Genomic DNA, 26,928 nt, shown 5'->3' with positions numbered 1-26,928 from the left:
CCTATACACCTAACACCATTTCCTAACTCTGTGGAGGAAGTTATACGTATATTAACTTTCTCTATATATTTATACTACATTTAGTAACTCCTATAAAACTTTGGAGGGGGGGGGGGTAAATAATAACTCACAATCTAACATGAATTAACAAGTTCCTTTAATATTCAATAAACAAAGTTCTAGGGAAATTATTTTCAATTCTGTGCATGCTGCAACACCTTTTACACACACTGACAGTACATTCATAACAGGTTCAAAATTATTGTCAGATAACAGATTGCATAACTGCATAACAATCTTGTGCAATAATAATAAAATCTAATCAAATAACATAATCAATTTGTAGAAAATCTGAGACCACTTGTTTGCCCTCTCCTGTTAGATAAACAAAAAAGTAATTAACTATGGTATCTTATTTACATTCTGAGTATCATTTTTATCATCAGTTTTTCATGCAGCTTAAAAAACATTTCATTATCTATAAATTTAAAGGTTAAACACTGAGTCGAGAGAGGGCAAACATATTTCAAGGTGGCCTGATGGTGACATTTGAATACAATCCCATACACGTAAAGCAGGATTAATAATAGATTAATAATGCCCCAAAATAACATCTCCAAACAAATATGGTTAATCATACCCTCTTTCTTATGCACTTGATTAAACATAGCGTTACATATTCTATTCATTCAGACTTCTTGAAAAAAGAAATAGCATAAAATATATGGATAAAAAACAATTTTTCTATTTTCTCAAATAACAAAAAAATAAAAACAATGAAAAGATTACAAGGAAAATATGGATTTTTTATTTAACTGTTTAGTGGAGATTTTACAGAAAATAAGGACTGCTTCCATTCTAGAGACTAAAATCAATATTTTAAATTAAATTAAAAAAAAAAAACGACTTTAAATGCAGCTACCCGATTTTGTGCTTTTATTCATTTATGCAGTAATGAAGAGTAAAAAAAATACTTTTGACTAGTCTTGTTTTTGTTCCAATTCGAACAGCCTAAAACCATCATCAACTGGCCTGATGATCAATCTAAACATCCATTCACCTGTCACACTAAAACAAACAATGAAAACCTGTGACAGTAAAAATTACTACAAGATGTGGTGCTCAATGGATTTGCATAAAACTTGGTAGGAAGACACTCTCATTCAAATATCACAGCAACGACTAATTAAAGTTAGGTAAAAGTCCACAACCTTTCATAAACTGTTCGTACCTAAAAATAGAAGCCATTCTACATGCATGTCACTGACAATGTTTCTAAGTGTGTACAAGCAATACTAACATGGTGGTACGAAATTATCCAAAATGGGACAGAAGAAAGAATTTCAAATCTCGTCATGTTTCAATGTTTTGTGTTTAATGTGGCTATTAAATCTTTGACGGTTGTTAATAATCAATACAAATCATCCATTTCACATGGAAAATTGTAGTTGTGAAGAAGTACTATTCTCCCTGAGATGACAGAATGACAGAAGAAATGATGGCACTGATGCATCTCTTCCTCACTCCCTACAATCACTCCCTACTGCCATTATAACATGCAAATGTCATTTTTGTTACCTCCATCTAGTGGAAAAAGCTATCAGAGAACTTTGCTAAACATGGCTTGGCCAAAGCAAAAGATTCTACAATGTAATCTACCTGTAATTGAAACAACAGGCAATGCTAATGCAATGAGATGTAACTGTGAAAACAAATCTAAAACATATGACATTATAATGATAAACTTGTGAAGTGTAATAATTTTTAGGTATCTAGAGTGTATTAATATCATAAGTATATAGTAATGGTGTAAAAGTTTTAATGTAAAATGTAATATTGTTATCACTATATGGGGTAAAAGCAGGTAAACATTGGGTGACATTGTTTAAAATACCCTCTAGACTTGCTCAAGATTCACTGCAAATATATGGATAACCTTCATTAAACTACTAACACTTCAACAAACAATAACATACCATTATCATTTCAACATAAAAGAGGATTGGGCCAATTAATCTGAATAAGTGGATCAATGCACAATATACAGGAGTTAGTGTAATCTTAGTGTACATTGTATTATGCAAAAAATCAATTCTTTTTCAGGGAAGCCACTAGTCACACCAACAAAAATAAATTGCTAAGTGCTTTGCAAAAATTAAATCACAACAATTCATGAAAACATAAACAGAGAGAGTCCCAGTTCCTCATGAAATCGTGACTTGACACTGATATCTACATGTACTTCAGAAATTATTAAATTTTGAGGTAAATCTACACTTAAACACTTAAAAAAAATTTTTAAAAATGTCTTCTTCTTTTTTATGAAATAAAGATGGCTTTCTGTCATTGTTATTAATTACATAATTATTAACAAGTTTTAAAAACCATGTTCTTCTAGAAACTGCAACTCTCTTCTGAACATGAAGAGGCATTAGTAAATCATGCTGAATAAAAACAATTAAACTTCTAATTCATTGCCTAAACTACACTAGTCCAACTAAATCTAACATTTCGAATATCTCTAAAACTAATCAGTCTAGAATCTATTTAAAATCTCAAGTGCTGATGAATAATTTTGAGCAGTGCAGTTGTTATTACATGTAAAATGAAACTTGTATAAACACACGTTTTTGGAAACAGGTTTTGCGTTAAGATAAACAATATTGTCATAATAAATGAATCATATATTACATACATGTCATTGTATGCTTGAATTCAAATTGGTGTCACATTACACAACAAAATAAAGAAAGCACAAGAGTGTGGGATGGGGTGAAAGGCAATGTCTGTGTATATTTCTCGTGTTTCTAACTATAAAGCCAAGTATGCACCAATTCACATTATGGTTTTTCATGCACATAGTTGACACAGAAAAAAACAATAAAACCAAATTAAACATGTACAAAGTAAAAGAAAAATAAACGACTTTTGTTATTTGTATCTTTACGAAATTCCTTGAACTTCTAAAACTAAATATGCTTCATCTGTCTCCAATATTAAAACCTCTATGTTTACATTGTACATGTATATTCTTAATAAAGACAAATTCTAAATAATGTAAAAATAAAATCACATTAAGATTGATATATACATAAACTTCTGTTTATAACAAAACTTCCTTTAGTCATTTGGAGACACTCAATTAAAATTTGAAATACTGTACATAATGCCGGAAAAGTCGTTCAATTTGGCAATAAAAAATTAATGATAAACATAAAATCCAAACAAACTAACAAAAAAATGACAACGACAATAATACAAAACAAAATTATGGATATTTGTGATCCTGGATGACAAAGTGTGGATTTTACGGTTGATATGGCGCTGTAGAATTCTTACACTGGGATTTTCAGGATAATATTACACCAGCTGTAGTTCCATCAAACTGCATCACTGGTTTTGGTGTACGCCTTAGGAAAGCTTGTCTTTGCTGTGTCAAGACAGCTTCTCAATGAATTGCATAGGTAGAAATGAGGAGAGGTATGCAGTCTTTTTCAGGGTCTCTGAATCCAGACAAGACGTGATCTTCTCCCAGCAGATTTCCTGTAGTGTGGGGGTGGCCAGCCATACTCTCTGTAAACAGTTCGTTCTGACCCGATCAATCTTGGATACCCCTCCAAACACATACATACATCCATCCTGAAAAAAAACCCCATAGGTAAGTTACAATAAGGTACATATTATAAGCAAGTCATTCAAAGAGCAACAATCCATCTCAGTATGCCTTGGATTAAAATGTATGAGTTTCATATCAATATATAGGAATTTACTTATAAAGTCTCTCTTTCAGACATTGATCTGATACGGACAGCATTATTGCTGACATCGTGAGTCTTGTTTGAATGACTATGTTTTGTGTAAATTAAACATTTTATAGTATAAAACTTATCACTGGTAGCAAGAACTTCACTACTATTGATTTCAATAATAAACACTATTTACTACTTGTCTTTAAGTTTTTAAACAACTCTGAAGGTGACAAGTATTTTCTGTCTGCCCAAAATCAGTTTTCAAATTGCTCAATATGACCCAACATGACATACATAAATGAGTGACATGGAACAGTAAAATGTGAATCTTCATAGAAATTAATTGATTACCATAAAGTCTCAGTATTACATGCACCTGTGTATAAAAAGCACCCTCAAATCTGGGTGTAAAATGATGAAAAAACTGCTGTTCTTATGTTTAATATGCATCCAACAGTGTCTAATTAAAGCAATAATGTTTAACTGGATAAAGGGAGACAAAGTAAATAGGCTTTATATCAAATCTTAATTATTGCTAATTTTCCGCACTTAAATAAAACTGTAAAAGTCGAACAATGACCACATGACGAGTCAACGAATACACTGGCAAAGAATTGTTTGATGCAAAGAACAGGGTCTGAGTGGATAAATATTCTAATATATGGAAATAAAATTAAGAATAAGGTGCTTTTGACAAAATTAGTCTAGGATACACTCATACAACTTTCATAACATGCGATATAGGCAGTCATGCTCCTGTGATATACCAAGAAACACTGTCCCTGAAAAAATGGGGTAAAATTTTCTTCCTATGTAAAACACGCACACCCCACTTTGAAAAGAGTACCGTAAGTGCTATACACAAGACTTTAAAGTAAAGTAAATTCATTGCTTTACCGAAGTAATGTCAGCTGAGTGGAAGTACACTGGAACTTGGAGAGAGCATGGTAACTTTGACCATGTGTTTGTCTGAAGCGAAAACTTCCAAATGTCTCCGAAAATTGTTTGTGTGTCAAAGCCACCACAGATGTACACATCTACAAAGAGGGAGAGAATATCGTAAACATATGGCATCTCATTTGGTTGGGATTTTCAAAGGTAATATTTACTGTTAATGAGTTACCAAAATATGTTATTTACATAACTGTTATAATTTGGAAATCAAAATGTGTCCAAAGAAAAACACTACATAGATAATTGATTTTTTAAATTTTATAATTATGTTATATTCTTTCATCGTTCCTTTAGTGTCTTGTAATCTATAACTGGGAATCCATTTTGAAATTTTATGATAAAAACTGTGTAATTAATCACTGATGATGCACACAGTGAAGTGAAAGTTAGAAATACTGTTGTTGGCCCCTGACCTTGTTTGAATTTCACACAGCTGTGGCATTTCCTGAGAGCTGGGAAACCTGCAAAAACAAGCCTCATTTTACAAAGAAACCATACATCAATGTACTATTCATTCGTTGTTCTGATATTCCTTATCCATGTACATAATTACACTTCTATCAATTTGTTAAACAAAAAAAATAACCAAATAAGAACTTGATTTCTACACTTGTTTCTATAAAATGTTTACCCCTAAAGCATTTGTAAAGTATAACTTTACACTTTTCCACTTCATTTCCTCCAACTGCAAATCTGGGGAGGGCAACGTTCATTGTACTACATGTAATATGGAGATAGAAACCTTGTGTTAATACTATTACTATTGGGGTAAACTTTACAGAAACAAGTGCCTGAGATTTGTTTGACAGCTGACAGACTGTAAGCTTTGATCTACTGTTGTATCTCGGTGGCACTCTGTAGTGGTCAGACTTACCATGTTTGGGGTCTGGAATGGATTTTATATTCTCCCATTGACAGGTTGGAATGTGAAAGGCTGGTACCTAGCAAAACAATATAGTCATTCAGCACATATGTACAGCTATGAACAAACCCACACAAGTCCATTGAGATCCAAACATTTCAACTATGGCCTTAATAGACAACATTGACTCTAAAATGTATGTTATTATTGTTTATAACATTTAGAATTACTTTCATCTTACAAATTCAAACCCGAATGTTGACGAAGCTGTCCCTCCACCAAACACAAAAAGACGACTGTCATCACACGCCACCTCATGGCGGTACCTAAAACAGAGTCCATAATATGAAAGTATGTAAAAGTATCTGTTCAACAAAAAGAATGTAAAGTAAAACAAATACAACTACTTCCATTATAATTTCTGTAGTTTTACAGATTGTATAATACCACTGTAAGATAGGAAGCAGTAAACAGTATACCTGCTCTCAGGTACAAAGTTAGATTGGGCTGGCAACTCCTCCCAGGTCAGAGTTTGAAGGTCAAGTCTGTGAATATGGAGGTCGTACGTATAGCCTGATGTGCCGCCACAGACGTACATGTGTTTACCAATCTTTGTAAGAGTCTGTGGAGAAATCAACATTCAATAAAAGGAACCCGCAAAAATATATGATCTTTGCAGCATTTGTAAGTGATATGCATTCCATCTAATTCTAATTTAAACAAAAAATGCGAATATAACATGCAATTTACATAGAACTGTTCCATATTAACCCTAAAAAATTCTATGCCAAAATCCTGAGAGAGTCAAGCACCAATTTGCATTTGGCTCATATTTTTGAGGATAGAGGTTTATTTTTGTGCTGACTTTCAGATTAAATGCTATTCTAACTAACACCTTCATGCTAGGGTAAATTCCCACATGTTGCTACAATACCTCTCAAGCAATTCTGTTTAAATGGTAATACACAACTCACATGTCCGTATTTTTTTTGTGGTGTCTGACCAGAACACTTCATGTGCCTCCATTTGAGTGTGTCCAGGTTACACACATTGAGCTGGTTGCTGCTGTTGGAGCCGAAGGGGACTCCTGTCCCCCCGAAACACAGCAGGTTCCTTCCCGCCCTTAAGACTGAAAATAACGAAGCCTGTGAATAGCATTTCTAGTCATTACACATACTTAAAAACGAAAACAAACCTCAAGATAGTGAAAGTCCACAAAACTAGAACCTATACAGCATTGATTAGCGGTACTTATAATTAAAACTGATACAGTATTGGTTCCTAAGGCTATAACTTATACAGCATTGTGTAGAGGTTCTTAAAAATTTTCAAAACTTATACAGCATTGGTTTCTTAAAACCAAAATTAACAGCATTGATTAGTGGTATTTGAAATCAAAACTTATACAGCATTGAATACTTAAAGCCAAAGCTCCTCGTTACATTAACTGATTACATGTATTTTTGTCCACTTACTTGTATGTTATGTAAAATACAGTTTTGATGATGCATAATTTTTTGGACATTGCCTATTTACTTAATCATTTGTTGAAACTGATCAGTCTTGTCAAGTTAACATGAAGTTTTTCACCTCTTGTTGTTTCTACCAGACGTCTATGAACATAAATTTCAGTTCAGATTTTGTAACTTTAGAAATAATGTGCACCTTTTCTGAATAAAAATTACCCAATGCTAGCTAGTATCACCTCAAAGGGTAAAATTTTGTCATTCAGAGAGAATTTCATTATATTTATTAAGAAATAAACAGTATGTTAAAAAGTTCACTGGGGCATAAACTTGGTCATATGATCAAATCCTGTGCTGGCGTACTATATAGCACTTCAATTTTACTCCTCATTTCCTTATTTTCATATCAATTTTTTACATACTCCCAAAAAAGTGGGGGGCCAACTCCATGATTATTCCATTTTTTATATGTAAATTTTCAAAAATTTGTTGCTGCGAGAAAAAGTGGGGGGGACAGGCCCCCCCTGATGCTACGTGCCTGTATGACGTCATTGATATAGACAGAAGTACCTGCATGTGAGGCTAGTTCTATGGGCATGCTGCCGTCTGTTGATAGAAGTGACCACTCTCTTCTGGCAAAGTTGAACTTCCATAACTAATAACAAACACAGAAGAAGATAATGAATTGTCTTAGTGATAATTACTGATCAAGATTTTTATTTGAAAATGAACTTCTAGTCAGGACTACCAACAACTCTGTAAATCACTAATACATGTAGAATATCAACAACTCTGTAAATCACTAATACATGTAGAATATCAACAACTCTGTAAATCACTAATACATGTAGAATATCAACAACTCTGTAAATCACTGATACATGTAGAATACCAACAACTCTGTAAATCACTGATACATGTAGAATACCAACAACTCTGTAAATCACTAATACATGTAGAATATCAACAACTCTGTAAATCACTAATACATGTAGAATATCAACAACTCTGTAAATCACTAATACATGTAGAATATCAACAACTCTGTAAATCACTAATACATGTAGAATATCAACAACTCTGTAAATCACTAATACATGTAGAATATCAACAACTCTGTAAATCACTAATACATGTAGAATACCAACAACTCTGTAAATCACTGATACATGTAGAATACCAACAACTCTGTAAATCACTGATACATGTAGAATACCAACAACTCTGTAAATCACTAATACATGTAGAATATCAACAACTCTGTAAATCACTGATACATGTAGAATACCAACAACTCTGTAAATCACTGATACATGTAGAATACCAACAACTCTGTAAATCACTGATACATGTAGAATACCAACAACTCTGTAAATCACTGATACATGTAGAATACCAACAACTCTGTAAATCACTAATACATGTAGAATACCAACAACTCTGTAAATCACTGATACATGTAGAATACCAACAACTCTGTAAATCACTAATACATGTAGAATATCAACAACTCTGTAAATCACTGATACATGTAGAATACCAACAACTCTGTAAATCACTAATACATGTAGAATACCAACAACTCTGTAAATCACTGATACATGTAGAATACCAACAACTCTGTAAATCACTGATACATGTAGAATATCAACAACTCTGTAAATCACTAATACATGTAGAATATCAATCATCAGAGAATAGCAGGTACAATCCAGATCATGTGAACAAATCCAATAAAGCTTGAATGGCTTAATGATATATTTGATCACCCTACCATATTTGATCACCTCATAATATTCAAAGAATGATTCCTCATTACTTATATAATTTTCAGCAATTGTACTGTTAGATATTAAAATAGTCATTGATGAAATGCATTGGTCTGTACATTAGACAAAGACACTGGAGAATGTAGATATTGAAGCATACATTTTTCCCTTGGAATTTTTGACATAGAACAAAATTAACATATTAGTCATACATAATAGCCAATTTCAGTATATGCTCTCAACGTTAAATGATGTAGACCCTTTCATGATAACTGTGTTACTGCTCTCTTGCAGGGCAAATTGATATACTTTGTGAAAGTTTTAGTATATGAATAATTAAATGACGAAAATGAAACAATTGATGTTATGTCATATTTCACCAAACTATGTCATTTTGCCCTGCAAAAGAGCAGTACTGCAGTTACAGTGAAGGGGTCTAGCTACGGTATTTTAGTATGTGAACTCATTGTGATAGCCATGAGGTACACTATGTCAGTGGACGTGGCTGGTTTACCTCTTTAAACAGTGGGTAGTAGGTATCTTCCGTGTTGGGGATATTGTGGAACTTTGGGTTGTAGCCCCCGAGGACATACAGATTATTGTCATCCACTACTACTCTGTGACCACTTCTTGGAAACAGGAAACCTGGAAGTACGCAAACAATCACAAAATCAAATACCAGTATCTCATGTATGGAAATCAATGTCATTTCATAAAATGTGTCATGATTGTCGTCTACATTTCTTTAGATGGAGTGTAGCAAAATTCAAGTTACAGACAGTGAAGTGGTGGCCACATCTTTTCTTTGCATTTCTTTTTTAAATTTTAAAACAAGACACTTCAATAGGTTTGTTACTCACTTACTGACTGTCTACACACTCTGATATATATGAGTTCAATGTATAGGTCCATAGAAGCCTTGGCTTCACCCTGTATACTGGTATTTCAATCTGTATAGACAGTAAGTTAACAATCCTAATTAACAACAATACTGCCAGACAAATGATATCCTCTTTGTGTAAAATTTACAGTGAACTTTATGTGACATGGTTCAAAATAAGTTGGGTAATTGGGCTTTTCTAAACCTGGAGCTTATGAATTAAATGCCTGTCATTCTAAAAGAAAACTAAACAATACATTGTCAACTTATTGCAAAAAAGGAGATACTGTACTGTAACTATCAATTGAAAATTAAATTTTCATTTGTCTAAGATTTTATTTGATCTACTTTTTTCTTATATTCCTCTTTAATTTATAATTTTTTATTTGTTCAAAGGCTGTAGAATTTAGATTATTTTTAGTTACTTTAGAATTGAACGTCTGTGGTAGACATACACGCAGGGTCCCCACCACTGTAGCTGTGTTAAACTGTGATCCAGTACCCTCCCTCTGAGACATGTAAATAGCGAGATGCGTTATGTAACATCTTTAAGTTATTGATAATACTACACAATTCTTCTGTCATTACTACTGTCATAGATATGTAACATCAGTGTAGGTTCCTTTTCCCACTGAGGATGAATGGACTTCCTGACTTGTAAATCATTCTTAATCTAAGCGAATAAAACCATTTATAGGATCAAATTTTAAAATAATTCAGTTTACAGTCAAACCAAATTCTTAGAAAGGATTATTAAAAAAAACCAGCTTGTTTTTGATAACATTACCAAATAAAGTTGAATTTACATGTTATGAATATATAATCATATATTACATTTTACAATATATAAATGTCTCATGGACATTGTTTACCTAATGTTTGTGTTCTATAAATGTTTATAAAAATCTACAAAATTTGAAATAATGTGGTTACAGAAATGTAGCTCTAAAATTCTAGCTGCCAGTAAATGCAGTTCTGTAAAAAAAAAAAAACCATATAATTAATTTTTCAGGAAAACTTGTGCTTCTTTATGAAACATTTCTCTCACTTCTTAACAACTTGCATCTCAAAGTAATATGTGTTAAAATCAAGTGCAGAATTAATAACACCAAAAGTCATTAAATTATATTATCTTTGAACCAAGCTATTCTAAGCTATTCAGTGTATGAACTAGCTGATGGGTGATCAAAAGAATCTCCAAGGCAAGGAGAGAGACATTTGCACACCCCAAAAAATTTCTACATTCCATGGAATGTGTTAGCAAATTGGAAAATAATTCCAATTTTTTAGAATATTCATTGAAAGTAAATCCTAGCAACTAAAAATATTAAACCCAAAGTACTTTTCCATAAGGGAACGATTTATCAAATTTCATGGTCATCTGTACTGTTAAAACGCATTACAAAAAAATTTACGCTACATCTTTATCATGATTACGCTATTTATTTTCAGCTCTAAGTAAATATAATTTGAAATTTGAGGAATTTATTTCATCATGCATATTTTTCTTGTTCTACAGTGGGGATAGAAGACCAGTTCTGTCACGTCTCGTAGATCTCCGCCTGGGGCTGCGTTCTAAAACCGTGGAGTTGCTCCCCTAACATTGCACGATCCGTCAAATCAGCTGTTACTCCACGAACAAATTGTACATCTTCTACGTAACCAAATATATCATGCAAATAAAACTGAAACAAACATCCTTACCTAAATTGTTTCTGTCTATATTTTCAGTAGATTCGTCATCCTGTTCTGGCAAACCTATTTTTTCTACGACTAGTCCCCTAACTGCCATTTTTTCTGTTTATCTGTCATTGAAAACGCTCAGTTAACCGTGACTAACGCATCTCTATAACTGAGACGAGCACTAAAATCTATTCGCTGATTGGCACGTTTTTAATCAATCCAGCCACTCAAAACCGGCGTTACACCTCTACTTTACCGGAGTGGGTAATAACCGAGGGGCTACGATTTATCGCACCAACTTTACCATAATCCTCAGTCAACATGTGTCGCGGCCGTTTGATAACCATTTTTTTATGACATTTGTCAAGATGCAGACGAGAATATTAAGCGAATTCCTTAAGTTGTCTCAGACCTTTTGTAGGCGGAATCTCTCAACTATTCATTTTCACGTGAGACTAATAACAGTAATTCATATGCAATAATAACAGAGTAAATTCGAACGTAAGAATGAAATTGTGTTAAGTGTAACCAGGTCCAGTGTAATATCTTGATTTAGCTATAACGCTTTGTTAATTACTATGTATTTTCAATCTTTCACATTTTCACCAAAATTCAGAAATAGACAAATTTTGCAAGTTTGTGACTACTCATATAACCATCATAACTGCAATTAGTCTAGCTGAACTGTTAAAAGGAACCCACTTCAAGGATATTTTGAACATTGCAGCTTTTTAACACTTTTAAGCAAAGGTATATTTCCATTGTTTTGGTAACTGCATCATCGGAAATACATGGTCAGACTCACATACGCTTGCGCTTTCTAATCATGGGCCAACTCCTTGAACTTTTTTTCATTCACATGAAAATTAATCATACTTAATTTACCGATGTACCAATTACCTTAATTTACCATCTCTGATGATAGTGTAAATGTACACCACGTTATGGGGTAACTGCTCACTACACTGTGTACTATTTGAGGTATGGATATTAAGTACATGTATGATTTCCTCACATTGTGCAAAATTATTACCAATCAGTCTTGTTTACCAGAATTGGCCTCATTTTATATTTCAAGAAGTAAATATGGGGTCATGAATCAATTTGTCACTTTAAAGATTAAAGTATCTGAACATGCTGAAGCCTCTGAGATGTAATTTGATAGGGATCTTTACTAGCATTGCTTTACAGGTTCAAAGTTAAAAACTACCAATGCACTAAAGTGTGACTTTTTATACCTGCACTTTTAAGAAGAGTGTATACGTATTAACAAATGGCGGTTATTCTAAGTAGATAATTCAAGCTTTATAGCTAAATCAATAGTTTCAGGTTTCTTGTTGATGAAAAAAGAGCAAAAAATATAAAACTGTACAAAACAATTATTTGAAGTCATTTCAAAGTTGTATCATTTTCACAATTGGGTATTTTATACTTGGTGGGCTTAGTTTCAAAGTCCTTTGCTAAAACACAATTTACATTTCAATGTTGTATCACTTTTACAAGTTTCAAAGTCATTTGCCAAAGCACAGCTTATGAGGACTTAAATGGTAAAATATCAACCTCTATCCCTTATCTGAAACAGATGTGGAAGTTTTAGAAACATTTTAGTTTTGAAAATGTGCATATGTAATCCAAAATTCTGTCCTCGCATTCTGTGTAGTTGTGTTATGGTGAGACTTGATGATTTTAGAAACACAGATACTTGCCAGAAAAGTCCTTGACTAGCGTTTTTAACACACATGGAGGGACCAGACTCCCCTGGCTGTGTGGTGCCAGTCAACCCTTTTCAACCTCATTCCATGTAAGTATAATTTGATATACAAACAAGATATTGATGTAGCATAGACATCAAGCATCTCTCTGTAAAAATCAGCTTCTTATTCAGGTTCCCAGAGTTTCTTTGATGGTTGACTACAATATATGATTACCCATGCTTGAGGAAATTTTACTGCTGTTCAGTTTTATTAACTGGTATTTATTAATTAATTTTTTTTTCGCAAATGGCAACATCACATCTCTCTGAAGCAAATTGCATGGGTATTATTTCAGGCACTCACTCAGCATTTTATAATCATCTGTTTCTTTACTACAGAGTTTTCATTCAAGCCACAAAGATAAAAATATTCTGGAGTTATTGGAGAATGGAGAGGAAATATTGCCATCAGACCTTGAACTATGTACATTTACTCCCAAGGGAGCTTACATATATCTTCTAGAAACCTTGCATGAATCCCTAGACATAAACTGGCAGATTTCAATATTTTTAAGTAAGTATTACATGTATTTGGAGAATATATTTTCTATAAGAGAGAAAACAGTTTAGAATTTAAGATGACCTTCAGTAAGCTCAATAGTAAATTCCAGGGATGGTACAATTACATTTACTGAGTACATGTACATGTACTGTACAGGAATGGTTAACATCATAAACTAACCAGGTAAATGAATATATAAATTGCCAGTTGATATACCTGCAAGTACATTATCAGAAACCCACGGTCAGTCTCGCATGCATTTTCTGACAGTGAACTTTTGTGAAGGAATCTATCGGAATACAGCATGGATTACTCATCTGAACAAGAAAAACCAAGCAGTGTGAGACTGTTTGTAGATTTTGGAAGTCTTTTTAGAACATGCCCTGTATTAGTCCAGTACTTGAAATTAAAATGATAACAAACATGCAATTGTGACAAAAATTTATTGTAAATAAAACCATTTTTCATATTTTTCAGGTTCTGTTTTATTAAGATTAGCAATCATACCAGCAACGTTGGCACTTAGTAAATTGCAGAAAAGAAAATTTTTTGTTTTATCAACAATGAAAAGGAGTGTTAATTTAACAGCAATAAAAAAGAAAAAAGGAGGTGTAACGACAGGTACCGTAACTTAAATGTATGGATGAAACTTTTATATATCAATATTTTTGTTATATTAATTGTATTTCGGCACTTCAGTTTAGATAATCTCACCAATAAATTTTGTGTTTTACTTGCAGATTTGGTGAAATTAAACAACAGCATTTTTAATCATGGTCCTAAAGATGCTTTTCGGTTTACATTAGCACAGAATTTAGTTGAGGTTAGTAGAAGTGTGTCCATTAGGATTACAGGGCCCTGCATGAACCGTTACATATTCTGTCCTTTCTATGGGGAGTAATTCATTTTTGTCTTGTTATAATTCAATGAAAGCGTACAAGTTAATTTCCTATCTCAAATCAAAAGAAATATTTTTAATCATTTCACTGTGGTTTTGACATTATGTTTTACTAGAAGTAAAGTAATAAAAAAACCATGCACGCACAAGTTGAAATAAAGACTATAAAGGCCCACGATAAGTACATGCTAAACATCTAAATATCAAATGAAGATTTCTTTTCCAGCTAAATTGTGTCATAATAAATTAAGGCATGAAAATAATTCATCTCCAATTGAATAGTGTCACAAAAATTAAGGCATGAAAATTCGACAAATGTATTTGTTTTGTCAAACATTATAGAATGTATAGAGTACTTGGATCACAAAAAAGTTAACGTTATCTACTAAGTTTTAGGCCAGTTTTTCAAATATCTCTTGAATGGAGAAAAAAGGGATTTTTTTTAAATTTAAAGATTTCATTGTGAATTAAAATTGATGTACGTTATTAAAAGGCTGGTTGAAAATAAATCATACTTAAAATAATTCAACAAAATATGGCAAACATGCAAACTTTTTATAAATACATGTATTACATGTAAATAATAGACATTATAATTTTGTACACTGATATTGCAAAATTATTGTGCTTGATTGTATATAGGAATTTGATTCTGAGAGTTCCAGAAAATACATTTTCTCCTTTTATTAAAATGAGTTGATGGAAGACAAAAATATGAAGCACATCCAATGATGCAGGGAATGCTGTAATGCTTGATGTATCAAACATTAAAAAAACCCAACTGTATTAGATAAATTAGTGCAATTATTTATACAGTATATTTAAATGTCCTTTCACTGAAACCCCCCCCCCCCCCCCAAGAAAATTCTAATAAACAAATTAATAATTTATACTCTGATAAAAAAAAGTATAAGTACAGAACAAATACTCGGTATAACAATTCTCATATAAACAAATTAATATTTCTTTTTTCATGGAAATAAATTAATGTGACATGAGTGGACTTTCTTATTGTTATATTGTTACTATATATTATCTTAGTGAAGGAAAGTATAACAATCACTAAGGAGTTTTCTGAATCTACCAGTAGATATTTTTTTCAAGCACTCTTGAAGTACAGGTAAGAATATATCGCAGAGAAGATTTGTATTCAAAAAACCACCCCTCTCTGCAATTTTCTAACTGCCAAGGGGAACTTATTTACTAGGGATAATACGGTAAAGATGTTGCAGTGGTTTTTATGTGTTGCTATATAGGCTAATGATAATTCCAATATTTGTTATTGTAGATTGCTGCTCTCTTGGTTTTTTGTGAGAGTTACCAATCAATCATCAGTCTACTGGGATTAGATTATTTCTCTACAGTGAGTTGGGAATGGTCAGGTTTTCTTTTAATTGTAAGTCTTTTTAGCTCTCAATTACAATTTTATTAGGAAAAAAATGTTTGCTGCAGAACTGTAGCTCCACAGGAAATTCAGGTTGACAGACCGTGGAGCTACAGTTCCATCCATCCAAAAATTTGTACATTTATTGCGCCTAAAAAGTTGGGCATGGTTTTTGAGCTTATTAAACTACTGTAGAGGCAGAAATATTCGTTGAGGATTTAATTTCGTTATTTTCGTGGGCAGTATAAATCAACAAAATTAAATCCATGATGAATTTTTAACCCAAGTAATAATGAATACAAGAGATAACGATATCACGAAATTAAATGTCAACGAAATTGTATTTGGTTTTAAAACAATGAAATTTTGACCCAACAAAAATTTGTGCTTCTACAGTAATTTAGGATTATATTCTGTAATTATTTTCATACCAAAAAATTCATGAGATATGTTACTACTGATTAACCATTTTACTTGCCTCAAATGTTTTCCTAAACACCCTAACCGACGTCGGGAAATGAAGTATGTTGTTTCATTGTACTGGGCTGGTGAGGGTGTATAAAAGATATTCAGAGGCAAGTTAAGTAATGACATCTTTAGTAAAATGTCTCTGAAATCTTTTGGCTTTAAAATTTTCCAGAATATATTGCTAAATTAGTTTAATAAGACCAAAAAATCCACGCAAATTTTTGTGTGCAATAATGTTACATTTTTTTTGTGTAGGTGGAATTGTAGTTCCACAGTCTGTCAACCTGACTGAGTTTCCTGTGGAGCTTAAGTTTTGCAGCTAAAAGAATGTTTGCTGGTCTGTATTGTTTCAGATTACAATAATCATTATACATGTATTAACTGGTAAAGGAAACTCATTAAGGCCAGTTAAACAGAAAATGTTTTTTGGAGTAAATGCAATTCTTGTTTATAAATGCAACCATTTGCATTTGCATAGTATTTTGGTATAAATGAAAAAGATTGAATTAGTAAGCAAAGTACTTTGCGTTTTAAAATGCGAAGATGATTACCTTTAAGGTACCTCACTACACCCACACTTATACTTTTTAAGACACTACATCACAAGATGGTGATTTAAATGTTTTGTTAAACTGTTTATATGGTTCATTTGGGTTGTAGCTCAGTGGTTAAAGTATTGGGCTTCTGAACCGCAGATCACGAGTTCGAATCCGCCTGGAGCTTTTGTTCATGTTAACTGAATTAAATTTTTGAAAATGTAATTTTTCATCCAAAATTGCATATTTTTGGGCCTATTAAACTTAAATAATTCTTATCCATTATGATATCTATCATAATCAAGTAATTTTCTGCTGATTTGTGGAAATATTTCACAGTGTAGTGAGCCACCTTAAAAACAAAGTACATCCTTAGCATTTAAATTAAAAAAATTGCATTTTAACGCAATGATTATTGAGGTTAAACAATAATTTTCCTTTTTAAACACAAAAAAAGCATTGCTTGTCTAGGATTTGCCGGCCTATATACATGTACCTAGCAATTACCAAGCATTAATTTATTTTATGTGTTCAATAAAATCTAGGTATCTGTGTTTAGGATTGTACTTTATATGCTTGTTGGTGTCATAACCAGCCAAATTTGTTGTTTTAGATGATGTGGACCTCAATGCTTCTCTCTCCCAGAATAGCCGCCACAGGAAATGTTTACTGGTGGGCCCCACTTTTCTTTTCACTGTATCCTGCGCTATTTGTAGCTCTCCTTCCGATAGTAAGTATCAAGCTCCTATTAAATATCTTATAGGTGTATGTACACATTTTCCAGGTCAAGTCACCTGGCATTGATTGACCCATCAACACCTGGGCTGCGTTCAAGATCGTAGCTGCTACGTAGGGCTACGTAGTTAAATGGAAAGCTAGCCTAGCTGCTACATAGATATTCGTAGCCTAAATATTTCATGCTAAGCATCAAATTCAATATGGCCACCTTAGTTACCACTTTGTAACAAACATTAAATCTATTTACTTATTGATATTTTGTTCATCCTTTAAGTTATAATGAATTTTAACATGTATATTTCCGCTTGAAATTAACAAATTAGGTCGATGTAATTAGTCTTTAGTTGAATATTTCCAACTTCAAATCTGAGACCTAGCAGTCCTTTCAATAGACCTAGATATCAATGACCTAGTGGCTAGGCTAGCAGCTACGATCTTGAACGCAGCCCTGTATTCATTATAGCTGCAGGTCTGTAGCTCTACGAGAAAATTCAGGATGACAGCTAAAAATCTATAGTGCCTCACTAACAAACAACTTGCAAATAACTTGGGATAAAATATTTAGCTTGTAACTCAGACTTCTGTGGAAATATTTGATATAAGATAACTGTTTAGACATTTTACTACTGAACTTTTCTCTATGTTTGCCTCAGACTGTCTTTTAAACACCCTCACCAACCTCAGAAAGTGAAAAATATGCATGTATTGGTACATGCATTTTAAATTCATCATGTGCGGATCACTGATGTAAACAAATGCATGTTATGTTGTGTTGTCATTTTCAAGTTTTTTGCATGCAAGGAAATTACACAACCAGTCAAATTATTTTCATGTGAAGCTTCAGATCTACAACTACTTGTACATATACAAGATAGTGTAATGTTTGTAAGCATTTAAAGATTAAAAGCTTTTTTTAAAAGATGAAGAAAATTGTACTGGTATTGGTAAGTGGGTATATTAAAAAAAAACAAAAACTCTATGAAATTCTGCTTTTCTACTCCAAAACAAGTTTGATAGAAACAAAGTATGCATTCATAACTAAATATTACTTAGCCATATTATTATTAATTAAATATCACTTAGTTTAGTAAATATAACAGAGTTTGGTAATTATGAGACAGTAAATATGAACATAACAGTAATAGATTTATTTGTATCATTTAATGAACCTTAGCAATTAAAACTTTGCCCTGCAAAAGAGCAGTACTGCAGTTACCTTGTCAGTCTGACTGAGGTTGTATTGTTTATTACCAAGAACCATACGATTCATAGGTGTTAAGTCAGTATCTGGTTAATACCATTATTTATGTACGGTATACTTCTTACAACAAATGGGGGTATAATTGGTGTTTGTTGTTCATATACTTTTGTTGTTTAAAACAAATGCATAACTTTATGTATTTCTTTCAGAGCCTCCAGTCCTATATGGTCCCAATGTTTTTTGCAAGATCAGTAGTACAAAGGTACATGTATAATTGTTTTTTAGTGAGAAACTATTGCATCTATCCACACATTATACCGGTAATTGTTTCTTAGTGAGAAACTATTGCATCTATCCACACATTATAATTGTTTCTTAGTGAGAAACTATTGCATCTATTCACACATTATAATTGTTTCTTAGTGAGAAACTATTGCATCTATCCACACATTCATGCAGCAGAATCAGAGTCATTTATTGTTTGTCTGCGAGAAGAGTTATTCCTCTTGTTTCTTAGTGAGAAACTATTGCATCTATCCACACATTCATGCAGCAGAATCAGAATCATTTATTGTTTGTCTGCGAGAAGAGTTATTTGTCTTGGATAATTTATCACTGTCAAAATGCAATTCATGGGTGGAGAGGAATATTATGCATATAAAAATTTTAATGTGATACAATAAAAGATTTTTAGCTTTTGAGGGCTATGTTAAGACTTATAGCTATTAACAGTGGCATTTCAGCAAAGAAGTTGTCCTTTGATTTTTCTCTTGACAACAATTACCTTCCTGTACTGTTCTCACATGTATTGTGATTTTTAGGAAATATCTCTCCTTTACATTTTACTAATAGAAATGCATGTACCTTGCTTGGTGGCGAGAATTCTGAACTGCCACTGGCTGTGAATCCCTTGTAGGATTGTATCATTGATACAGGGCATCCTCAAGGTCCTTACGTGTCTTGCTTCTCCATTATTTACACACAATACACTATGGGATTAAGTCATTTCAATTTATGGCATCTTAACCCTGAACCCTTTTACTTTAGATAGTTCAGGCAAAAGTACTTGTATTTGATTAGAACATCCATTTTATCACTCTATTGCTTTGTAAAAAAAACTTGTGTCCAATCATGATTCATTGTAATTCTTTTCCACCAGACTTAATAATTTTTAAATATATGTGTTTTGTAGTTCAAGTCTCTTGAAACTTAGACAAGTAATAATTTTCTTTTTAATTGCAGACTCAGGATGAAATGAGAGTTAAATTAGAATATTGATGCTGATCCCACCAAGGCAATTGTGAAATTCATCTATGAACCTCCACAAGGTTGTTCCAAAATATTCCAATAGAAACTTCTCTTGATGTTTGACTTTGTGTAAAAGAGACAATGATGATTATATTAGGGAAGTTTCGACATAAATAGACATATAGACAGAATTGTGGCTATGTACATGTAGCATCCAGTATGTATGTGAAATGTTCTGTCATATACACATTACATGTAGGCTTATGATGTTTCAACATGTTTCACAGGCTATCAGTGCATTATGTAAATAACATGTTTGTGCAAGTTTAATGGTCATCAACAATTTTAAATCCATTGAAGTCCAATGGCTCTTCTATTATGGCTTTGAAGTGAAATGAAAACTATATTTTGTTTTATAACAAGTGCCTGTGTACATCACTGACCATAGGGGACTGCTGGATAAACATCTCAACTATATTGGCTCTGTAATGATGACTACAGTTTTTGTTATGAGCAAACTGCTTCACTCGCCATTTTTATAAAACTGTATGCTCATCTCCTTTTTTACTTCGCAAATTTTAAAATAGGATATACAGTAACATTTTTGTACATTTATCCACAAACATGCCACCTGAAATGCCATGCTATTGTATATATGCCTGACAGGCAGAGTATGAACAAGACTTGGCATAGTTTGATTTGTTGTGATCCCACCACACTGTCATTGATAGCAATTACATCTGCTAATGCAACTTCTGACCTGTCCATTAATGAAAGTGTATTCATGAATGTAATGTAAATTTGTTAAATTTTGTTAAAATTAGATGATGGAAAACTTGTCACTGCACACCATTATTATAATTTTTTAAATGTGTTCTACATGCACTACATATGAAATAAAATGAGGAAAAAATCTCAAATACATGAAAATTTTTCTTTAATAATTTATATCTTTTATACAAATGAAGGACATTAGTTAATCTGCTATAAATATTACAAACCGAGCATTTATTTTGTACAGCAAGATTTTGTAATCCCATCCAAAGTTCCGACTTCCAGCTCAACACCAAATAATGCATTTTGAGTTTGTATCTGTAATCAAATTTACATACTGTTTAAATCATAGTTTATTGTCAGAAAGTCCACTTGAGTAAGTACTCAATATGCAGTCATATGTTGGTAGCACAGTGCAAGTCCAGACAGTACAATATTTGATCATCCTGTTCTCGACAACACTTGGATCAGATTAAGAACACAACATCATCTGCCAGCATCACTTGGTTGGCCTCCATCATTTTGTTGATGGCTTCAAATATTTCATCCTCGGAGTACTGATCTCCATAGTCTTTAGAGATTTGACCTTTGACTTTGTCAAGTGAAACTGATTGGGCATGCTCTGACTTGAAGAGATTAAACAGCGATGTTCTGAAGTTTTTCATCCTAAAATAAAAATTGTATATAAACTTAAATATCCTTGTATGTGCTGATCAGTGTTTCTTACACATGCAACAGATATTCAAATGTTTAAAGCAATTTGCTAAAGAAAATTTGCAACAGATATTCAAATGTTTAAAGCAATTTGCTTAAGAAAATTTGCAACAGATATTCAAATGTTTAAAGCAATTTGCTTAAGAAAATTTGCAACATATTCAAATTGTTTAAAGCAATTTGCTTAAGAAAATTTACTATCTACAAATGCTTTTGTGAGGAGTTTCTCAAGACACTTACTTTGTTTCATCAATAGCTACTCCTGTCTTGGGTGCAGGGGAATCCGTGTCCATTGACTCCTGGGTAGAAGCTTTTCCTTTCTTTTGTCTGGACTGTCTCTTTGGTTGTGACTCGTCTGAGAAAAAAAAATGATGTATGTTAAAGTTTGGTGTGCAGCTGATAGAATTACAATTCTTCCACCAGACTACCAATTTCCAAGTTTCTTCAAATTAATGTGAAAATTATAAGTTTATCAAATATTGAAGAAAATATATATTTTCCCCATAATTAAAATGCTTGACCTAGCACTGGCTCATTGTTTTGGTCTGTAGAGTCCTCCTTACCTTCACTGGCCGTAGCCTCGCTCTCGTCAAAGTCGTACGGATCATACCCATCCTCTCCTTCCTTCCTTGGCACTTGCTTCTCTGCGGCAGTTCTCTTTCTGGAAAAAAATCCAACAAATTTTTTTTGTTTACATTTGAATTAATAACCATGATTACTGACTTGGTGCAATCTATCAATTGACAACTCCTCACAGGATTCTGAGATAAATGTCCAAGTAACAAGGAATGTCCAAGTTAAGATGAATATTTGAATTATTTGAGGAATGTCTGAATTAATAGGAATGTTCGAGTTAATGTCTTACTGTTTCTTCCTCTTGGGAACTTCTCCATCTGGCTCATCTTGGGCCTCATCTTGACTACTCTCTCCTTCTGTGTCTCCCTCTGAATTATGTCGTCTCTTTTTCTTCTTCTCCAAGACCTACAGAAGCCAGAGAGATCTTTCTTATTGATTGAATTTAAAAATAATCTAATATAGGCAGTTCTTCACTGGTGGAATCATAAATTTCAACATTCTCTTCAGATTATTTCATCTGTGACAAATCACAGCTACTATCACCAATTGGTCTAGAAGGATTTATGATATCCTCAAATTCGTTTAAATTAAGGAAAATTGCCATAATTTGTGGAGTAGGAATTTAAAGAGTCACAGTTCAAAACCAACAGTTTACATACAAGTATATAGTAAAATGACTATTAATAGTGTAGTATGTAAAATGATTCCAAATTTTCAGTCAAAATATTAACCAATTAAAATGAAATTTAATCTTTGAGCTAGGCAACAAATCATGGTGGAATGCAAAGTCAATGTGATTTTAATGCCCGTACCTTTTTGAAGTATGCAAACTGGATGAGTTCAATGGCTGCTTGGGCATCCTCCATGTTGACAGACTTTGAGAGTCGACATTTTGCATGGGCTGTGGAGAGACGGATCATGGTCTCCAAGGTACGGGCTGTCACAGGTGTTGTCTACAAGAATCGAACAAAATGATGAAAGATATACAACCATGCACATCTATTTACAATCTACAGGTAAAATGATGTGGAATCGTGGTCAAATTCATTGATGTCATTGGAAAATATCTCGGGTACCAATGGGTCAATGAACAGGTATCGAAGGTTAACTAATTTCCCAACATTCAGGTTTAACATACATGTACACATAGAACCTGACTGGCAGGAAATTGTGATGAAGTATAAATTGATTACCCTTGCAATGTTGTCATTTTGCATGTTGTCCTGACTGCGTAACTTGGCGTACTCCTCTGCTATGTACTCCGCAGCCTCTCTGGTCAGGCTCGGCTTCAGCGCCTTTGCCACATGGATATATTTCCTCATGAACTGCATGCTGACTATCTTAAAACTGCGAAGACAGAATTTAATTTCAAACGTAAGATACATATCTTTAAAGACACTGATGTACACATCATGTACATGTATGTTTCAGGGTTTATTCAAAGCTGTTATTCTTGAAAATAAATGTGTTACAAATGTTACATGACAACCTATACATATATAAATAGTGTATTTATTCAAGCAGGTCTACACAATTTGTATTCCATGTAAAATCCCTCTGGACATGAACTATCTGAAAAACTACCAACAGTTCTTCTGATTAATGGGTACATGTGTTAATTAACAAAGAAATGACTTACTTTTTGCCTCTGTTAGGACCATGTAGAGTCTTGTTGTGTTTTTCGTAGATCTGAGTTTCTGTGTCTTCTCGCTCTTCATTTGGGTCTGATGTAGCCAGGATCTCCACATTGCTCCCAAAAGGTAGAACTGCAATACACAAGAGAATCCCAAAATGTTAAAGGTAGAACTGCAAAACACAGGTAAAACTGACTGTAAATAGAGTCTATCTAAATGAATTGAAGGTAGATTTATAAAGAAAGCATTTATATCCCATTTCCAAAAATTCCTGGAAAGAATGGATGCTTCATACGAATATAAATGATTAACATCCTAACAATGGAATAGTTAAAGAGTTATCTTTGGTGGCAATTAAAAATACTTCAACCAAAATAACAAAATACTCATTTATATCATAAAAATCTTCAATCCCACAACATGTCATTATAACTGTACCTTCCCCGTCCTGCTCTCCTGGGGCCCGGTATTGATGCATCCTCAGCACATGGTCAGATACCATGCGGTCATGTTCTGGGTCCATCTGTGATGAACAAGTTAAAAAATTCTTTTCTTATTAGAAATTATCCTGGCTGCTATTTGAATATTTTCTATTAAGTTGACCATTGATACCAAGAAATGTAAATGTTATTTTTTTCCTTTGTGCTTTCCAATAACTTACCTTGTCCAGAACGATGAAGAGAAGATCAAAACGAGACAGGAGAGAGTCTTGTAATCCAATGTTCTCCATTGGCGTCTTGTACTGGTCATACTGTAATAGAGAGGGGATGTTAAATTACAAGCACTGACTAACCAGGAAAAGGATCTGCAGGTGTTAATTGTACTGTTGCTGCAGCTATCAAAGTCAATACCATTAATATATCTTAAATAACATACAATTAATTCATACCATTGAATTTATGACAGAATAAGGATGTTTAAATAATATCCATCTAACCTATAATATTAAAAAGTAACAAATAATAAAAATCACAGCTGAAATATTTCTTCAAGAAAACCCCAATAAGCTTCTTGTGAGGTCCTTACCCTCCCATAGACAGGATTGGCTGCGGCCAGGACACTACACCTAGCATTCAGCTTGGCGTGGATCCCAGCCTTAGCGATTGTGACACGCCCCTGTTCCATCACCTCGTGTATGGCTGTGCGATCAATGTCAGACATTTTGTCAAACTCGTCAATACAGACCACGCCTCGGTCAGCTAGCACCATGGCACCTGCCTCTAACCGTCTCTCACCTGATGAAGAGAGAATTTGATGTTTCAGATTTAAGCAAAATGCATCTGCTTAAATAGGGAATAGATAGTTTGCCTAGTATCTTCACCACTCAATTAAACAAGTTGAATTAAATGCATCTTTTTCCATTTGTTAACAAAAAATGATGCAATTAATATATGTGCATTCATCTGTATGTAAAAATTTTTTTTAAATTGAAATCAAAGAAGTATTGTCAAATACAAAAACAAGTACATACATGTACATGACCTTGACAAAATGGCAGAGAAAATATTGCAGGCTTACCAGTCTCCTGGTCTGTGGTAACTGCGGCAGTCAGACCCACCCCTGAAGATCCACGTCCTGTAGTGGGAACAGCACGTGGTGCAGTGTGGAGAACATAGCGCAGCATCTGAGACTTGGCAACAGATGGGTCCCCAATAAGGAGCACATTGATGTCACTGGAGAGGAAAGGAAAATATTTGAACAGGGTTGTATATATATTGGAACAATGACATGCTGGCATTTACATGAATATTAGCACAAGCACACTGATGTTCATCAAATGTTAAATATAATGTACAAATTCATAATCAGAAGAAAACTAATTGGTTTGAATGAATATCATTGGATTTGAAAGAGTAGACACAACATCTTTTAATGTTGACAAACTTGCCTAAAGCATCTATTCATACAACTCTTAATCAGAAAATCCTTATGCAATTAATAAACAAGAGGCCCATGGGGCCACATCGCTCACCTGAGCAACAATGGGCGTTCAAAAGATATTGTGCCGTATGGTCCCTCGGTAGAATAACAAAAAATAAATATTGTAAAGTATTTCGAATTTTACACTTATTTTTGCATACACGTAATCTTTGACATTGTACCTTCATGAAATACTATTTTTTTTACAAAAATAAGAAAATCCTACGCAAGATATAAAACTAAACATTTGGTAGGAGTACACTGTTAAGTTGTTAACTTCCAATTCCCTATATTTTCGTTCTGCCCCCCCCCCCCCCCCCCCCCCCCCCACTTTGTAAGGCGATCAAAATATATGAAAGCAGATAGGTACATTTTTTTCATCAACTACTTACAAGTTATTGTATTTTTAAAAAGAATATATAATAGTTATTGTTTTTTATTTTAAAAATCCTACATGTGTAGATGTGAAAAAGAAAATTGTACCTCAATGTGCTCAATTCCTCAAATTAAAAACATTCAAAAAATTTATTTGTCTTCTCCATTATAATTAAATGACTGTTATTTACTTCGCGTACAAACCAGGATAATTTTCCGATGTGATAACTTCTTAGGAATAGCAATAATTACTTTATCCCCGCAAAAGAAATGTGTCAGAACTATGGAAACTGTTGTAAAGATGTCGTTTTTATTTACCCATGTCTGAAAAACTATCAAAATTGATGTAGATTTCACATTATTTATTGTATGAAGAGGGGGCCCCAGAGAGTAGGTATATACAGAAGACCATTCTTTATTTTGTTTGTACAAGTATTTAACATACTCTAATTCATATAGAATTTCTAATGTTCAACCAAAATTTCAGCGTCAATCGTAGAATTATAAGCAAGATACAGAGCTCACAGTTCGCCTAGGTTTGAGTCATATTTTGTTCACATGAGTTTATTACATTCAACTTAAGATTCTTAACTTGGTATTTCCTATTCAGCATTTAAAATGGAAAAAAAAGAATGGCCTAAGATTTTCAATTCTTTTATTCACTCAAGACCAGTTCACTGGTATTTGAGGTTCAAAATCAGTTTATACAAATGTACACAAACACAGTCAAGGATCACATGTACAGTAGGAGTAATAATGACGAAGAAAGGTTACGTTTACAATACAATAAGTTGTTAAAGTTGGTTTCTGGAAGAACAGACTTTGAAAATTTTCTTATTAAATA

At 33.1% G+C, this 26,928-nt stretch overlaps 3 protein-coding genes across 3 annotated transcripts in view; 1 reads left to right on the top strand and 2 right to left on the bottom strand.

Annotated features, from left to right (window-relative positions):
- Positions 1–140: 140 nt before the first annotated feature.
- LOC105343168 (kelch domain-containing protein 10) lies at positions 141–11,541 on the bottom strand. The gene is made up of 10 exons (XM_011450419.4): positions 11,385–11,541; positions 9,315–9,445; positions 7,602–7,686; positions 6,540–6,694; positions 6,045–6,187; positions 5,807–5,891; positions 5,578–5,644; positions 5,117–5,164; positions 4,647–4,786; positions 141–3,639 (listed from the first exon to the last, which is right to left on the bottom strand). Exons 1-10 carry the CDS (start codon positions 11,470–11,472, stop codon positions 3,436–3,438), a joined length of 1,146 nt encoding a protein of 381 aa, XP_011448721.3. The 5' UTR covers positions 11,473–11,541; the 3' UTR covers positions 141–3,435.
- An 80-nt stretch (positions 11,542–11,621) lies between these two features.
- Positions 11,622–20,612, top strand: LOC105343170 (uncharacterized). Its single transcript, XM_034480402.2, has 9 exons — positions 11,622–11,812; positions 13,054–13,164; positions 13,456–13,630; positions 14,096–14,239; positions 14,359–14,441; positions 15,805–15,912; positions 17,518–17,634; positions 19,053–19,105; positions 20,086–20,612. Exons 1-9 carry the CDS (start codon positions 11,717–11,719, stop codon positions 20,099–20,101), a joined length of 903 nt encoding a protein of 300 aa, XP_034336293.2. The 5' UTR covers positions 11,622–11,716; the 3' UTR covers positions 20,102–20,612.
- A 399-nt stretch (positions 20,613–21,011) lies between these two features.
- The window catches only part of LOC105343172 (zygotic DNA replication licensing factor mcm3), a 14,163-nt gene continuing 8,246 nt past the window's right edge, over positions 21,012–26,928 (bottom strand). Inside the window, exons 10-20 of the mRNA XM_034480378.2 lie at positions 25,308–25,462; positions 24,816–25,024; positions 24,451–24,540; positions 24,228–24,312; positions 23,795–23,921; positions 23,349–23,502; positions 22,968–23,108; positions 22,445–22,560; positions 22,143–22,240; positions 21,820–21,934; positions 21,012–21,531 (exon numbers count right to left, since the gene is read on the bottom strand). Of these exons, the coding sequence (XP_034336269.2) occupies positions 21,333–21,531; positions 21,820–21,934; positions 22,143–22,240; positions 22,445–22,560; positions 22,968–23,108; positions 23,349–23,502; positions 23,795–23,921; positions 24,228–24,312; positions 24,451–24,540; positions 24,816–25,024; positions 25,308–25,462 (1,489 nt within the window). The 3' untranslated portion in view covers positions 21,012–21,332. The remainder of the gene's footprint in view (positions 21,532–21,819; positions 21,935–22,142; positions 22,241–22,444; positions 22,561–22,967; positions 23,109–23,348; positions 23,503–23,794; positions 23,922–24,227; positions 24,313–24,450; positions 24,541–24,815; positions 25,025–25,307; positions 25,463–26,928) is intronic.

This window comes from Magallana gigas, chromosome 5 (genome assembly GCF_963853765.1).
Source record: "Magallana gigas chromosome 5, xbMagGiga1.1, whole genome shotgun sequence".
Taxonomy (NCBI): Eukaryota; Metazoa; Mollusca; class Bivalvia; order Ostreida; family Ostreidae; genus Magallana; species Magallana gigas.
This window is presented reverse-complemented; position numbering and strand designations above follow the sequence as displayed.

Bases quoted from the DNA above. Each gene is read 5' to 3' on its own strand.
- LOC105343168 (XM_011450419.4), bottom strand. From the start codon at position 11,472: ATGGCAGTTAGGGGACTAGTCGTAGAAAAAATAGGTTTGCCAGAACAG. The intron at 5,892-6,044 runs GTATACTGTTTA...ACTCTGTTTTAG, and splicing joins AACTTTGTACCTGAGAGCAG to GTACCGCCATGAGGTGGCGT. The intron at 5,165-5,577 runs GTAAGTCTGACC...TTGTTTTTGCAG, and splicing joins CATTCCAGACCCCAAACATG to GTTTCCCAGCTCTCAGGAAA.
- LOC105343170 (XM_034480402.2), top strand. From the start codon at position 11,717: ATGACATTTGTCAAGATGCAGACGAGAATATTAAGCGAATTCCTTAAG. The intron at 13,165-13,455 runs GTAAGTATAATT...TCTTTACTACAG, and splicing joins CCTTTTCAACCTCATTCCAT to AGTTTTCATTCAAGCCACAA. The intron at 14,442-15,804 runs GTTAGTAGAAGT...TTGTTATTGTAG, and splicing joins TAGCACAGAATTTAGTTGAG to ATTGCTGCTCTCTTGGTTTT.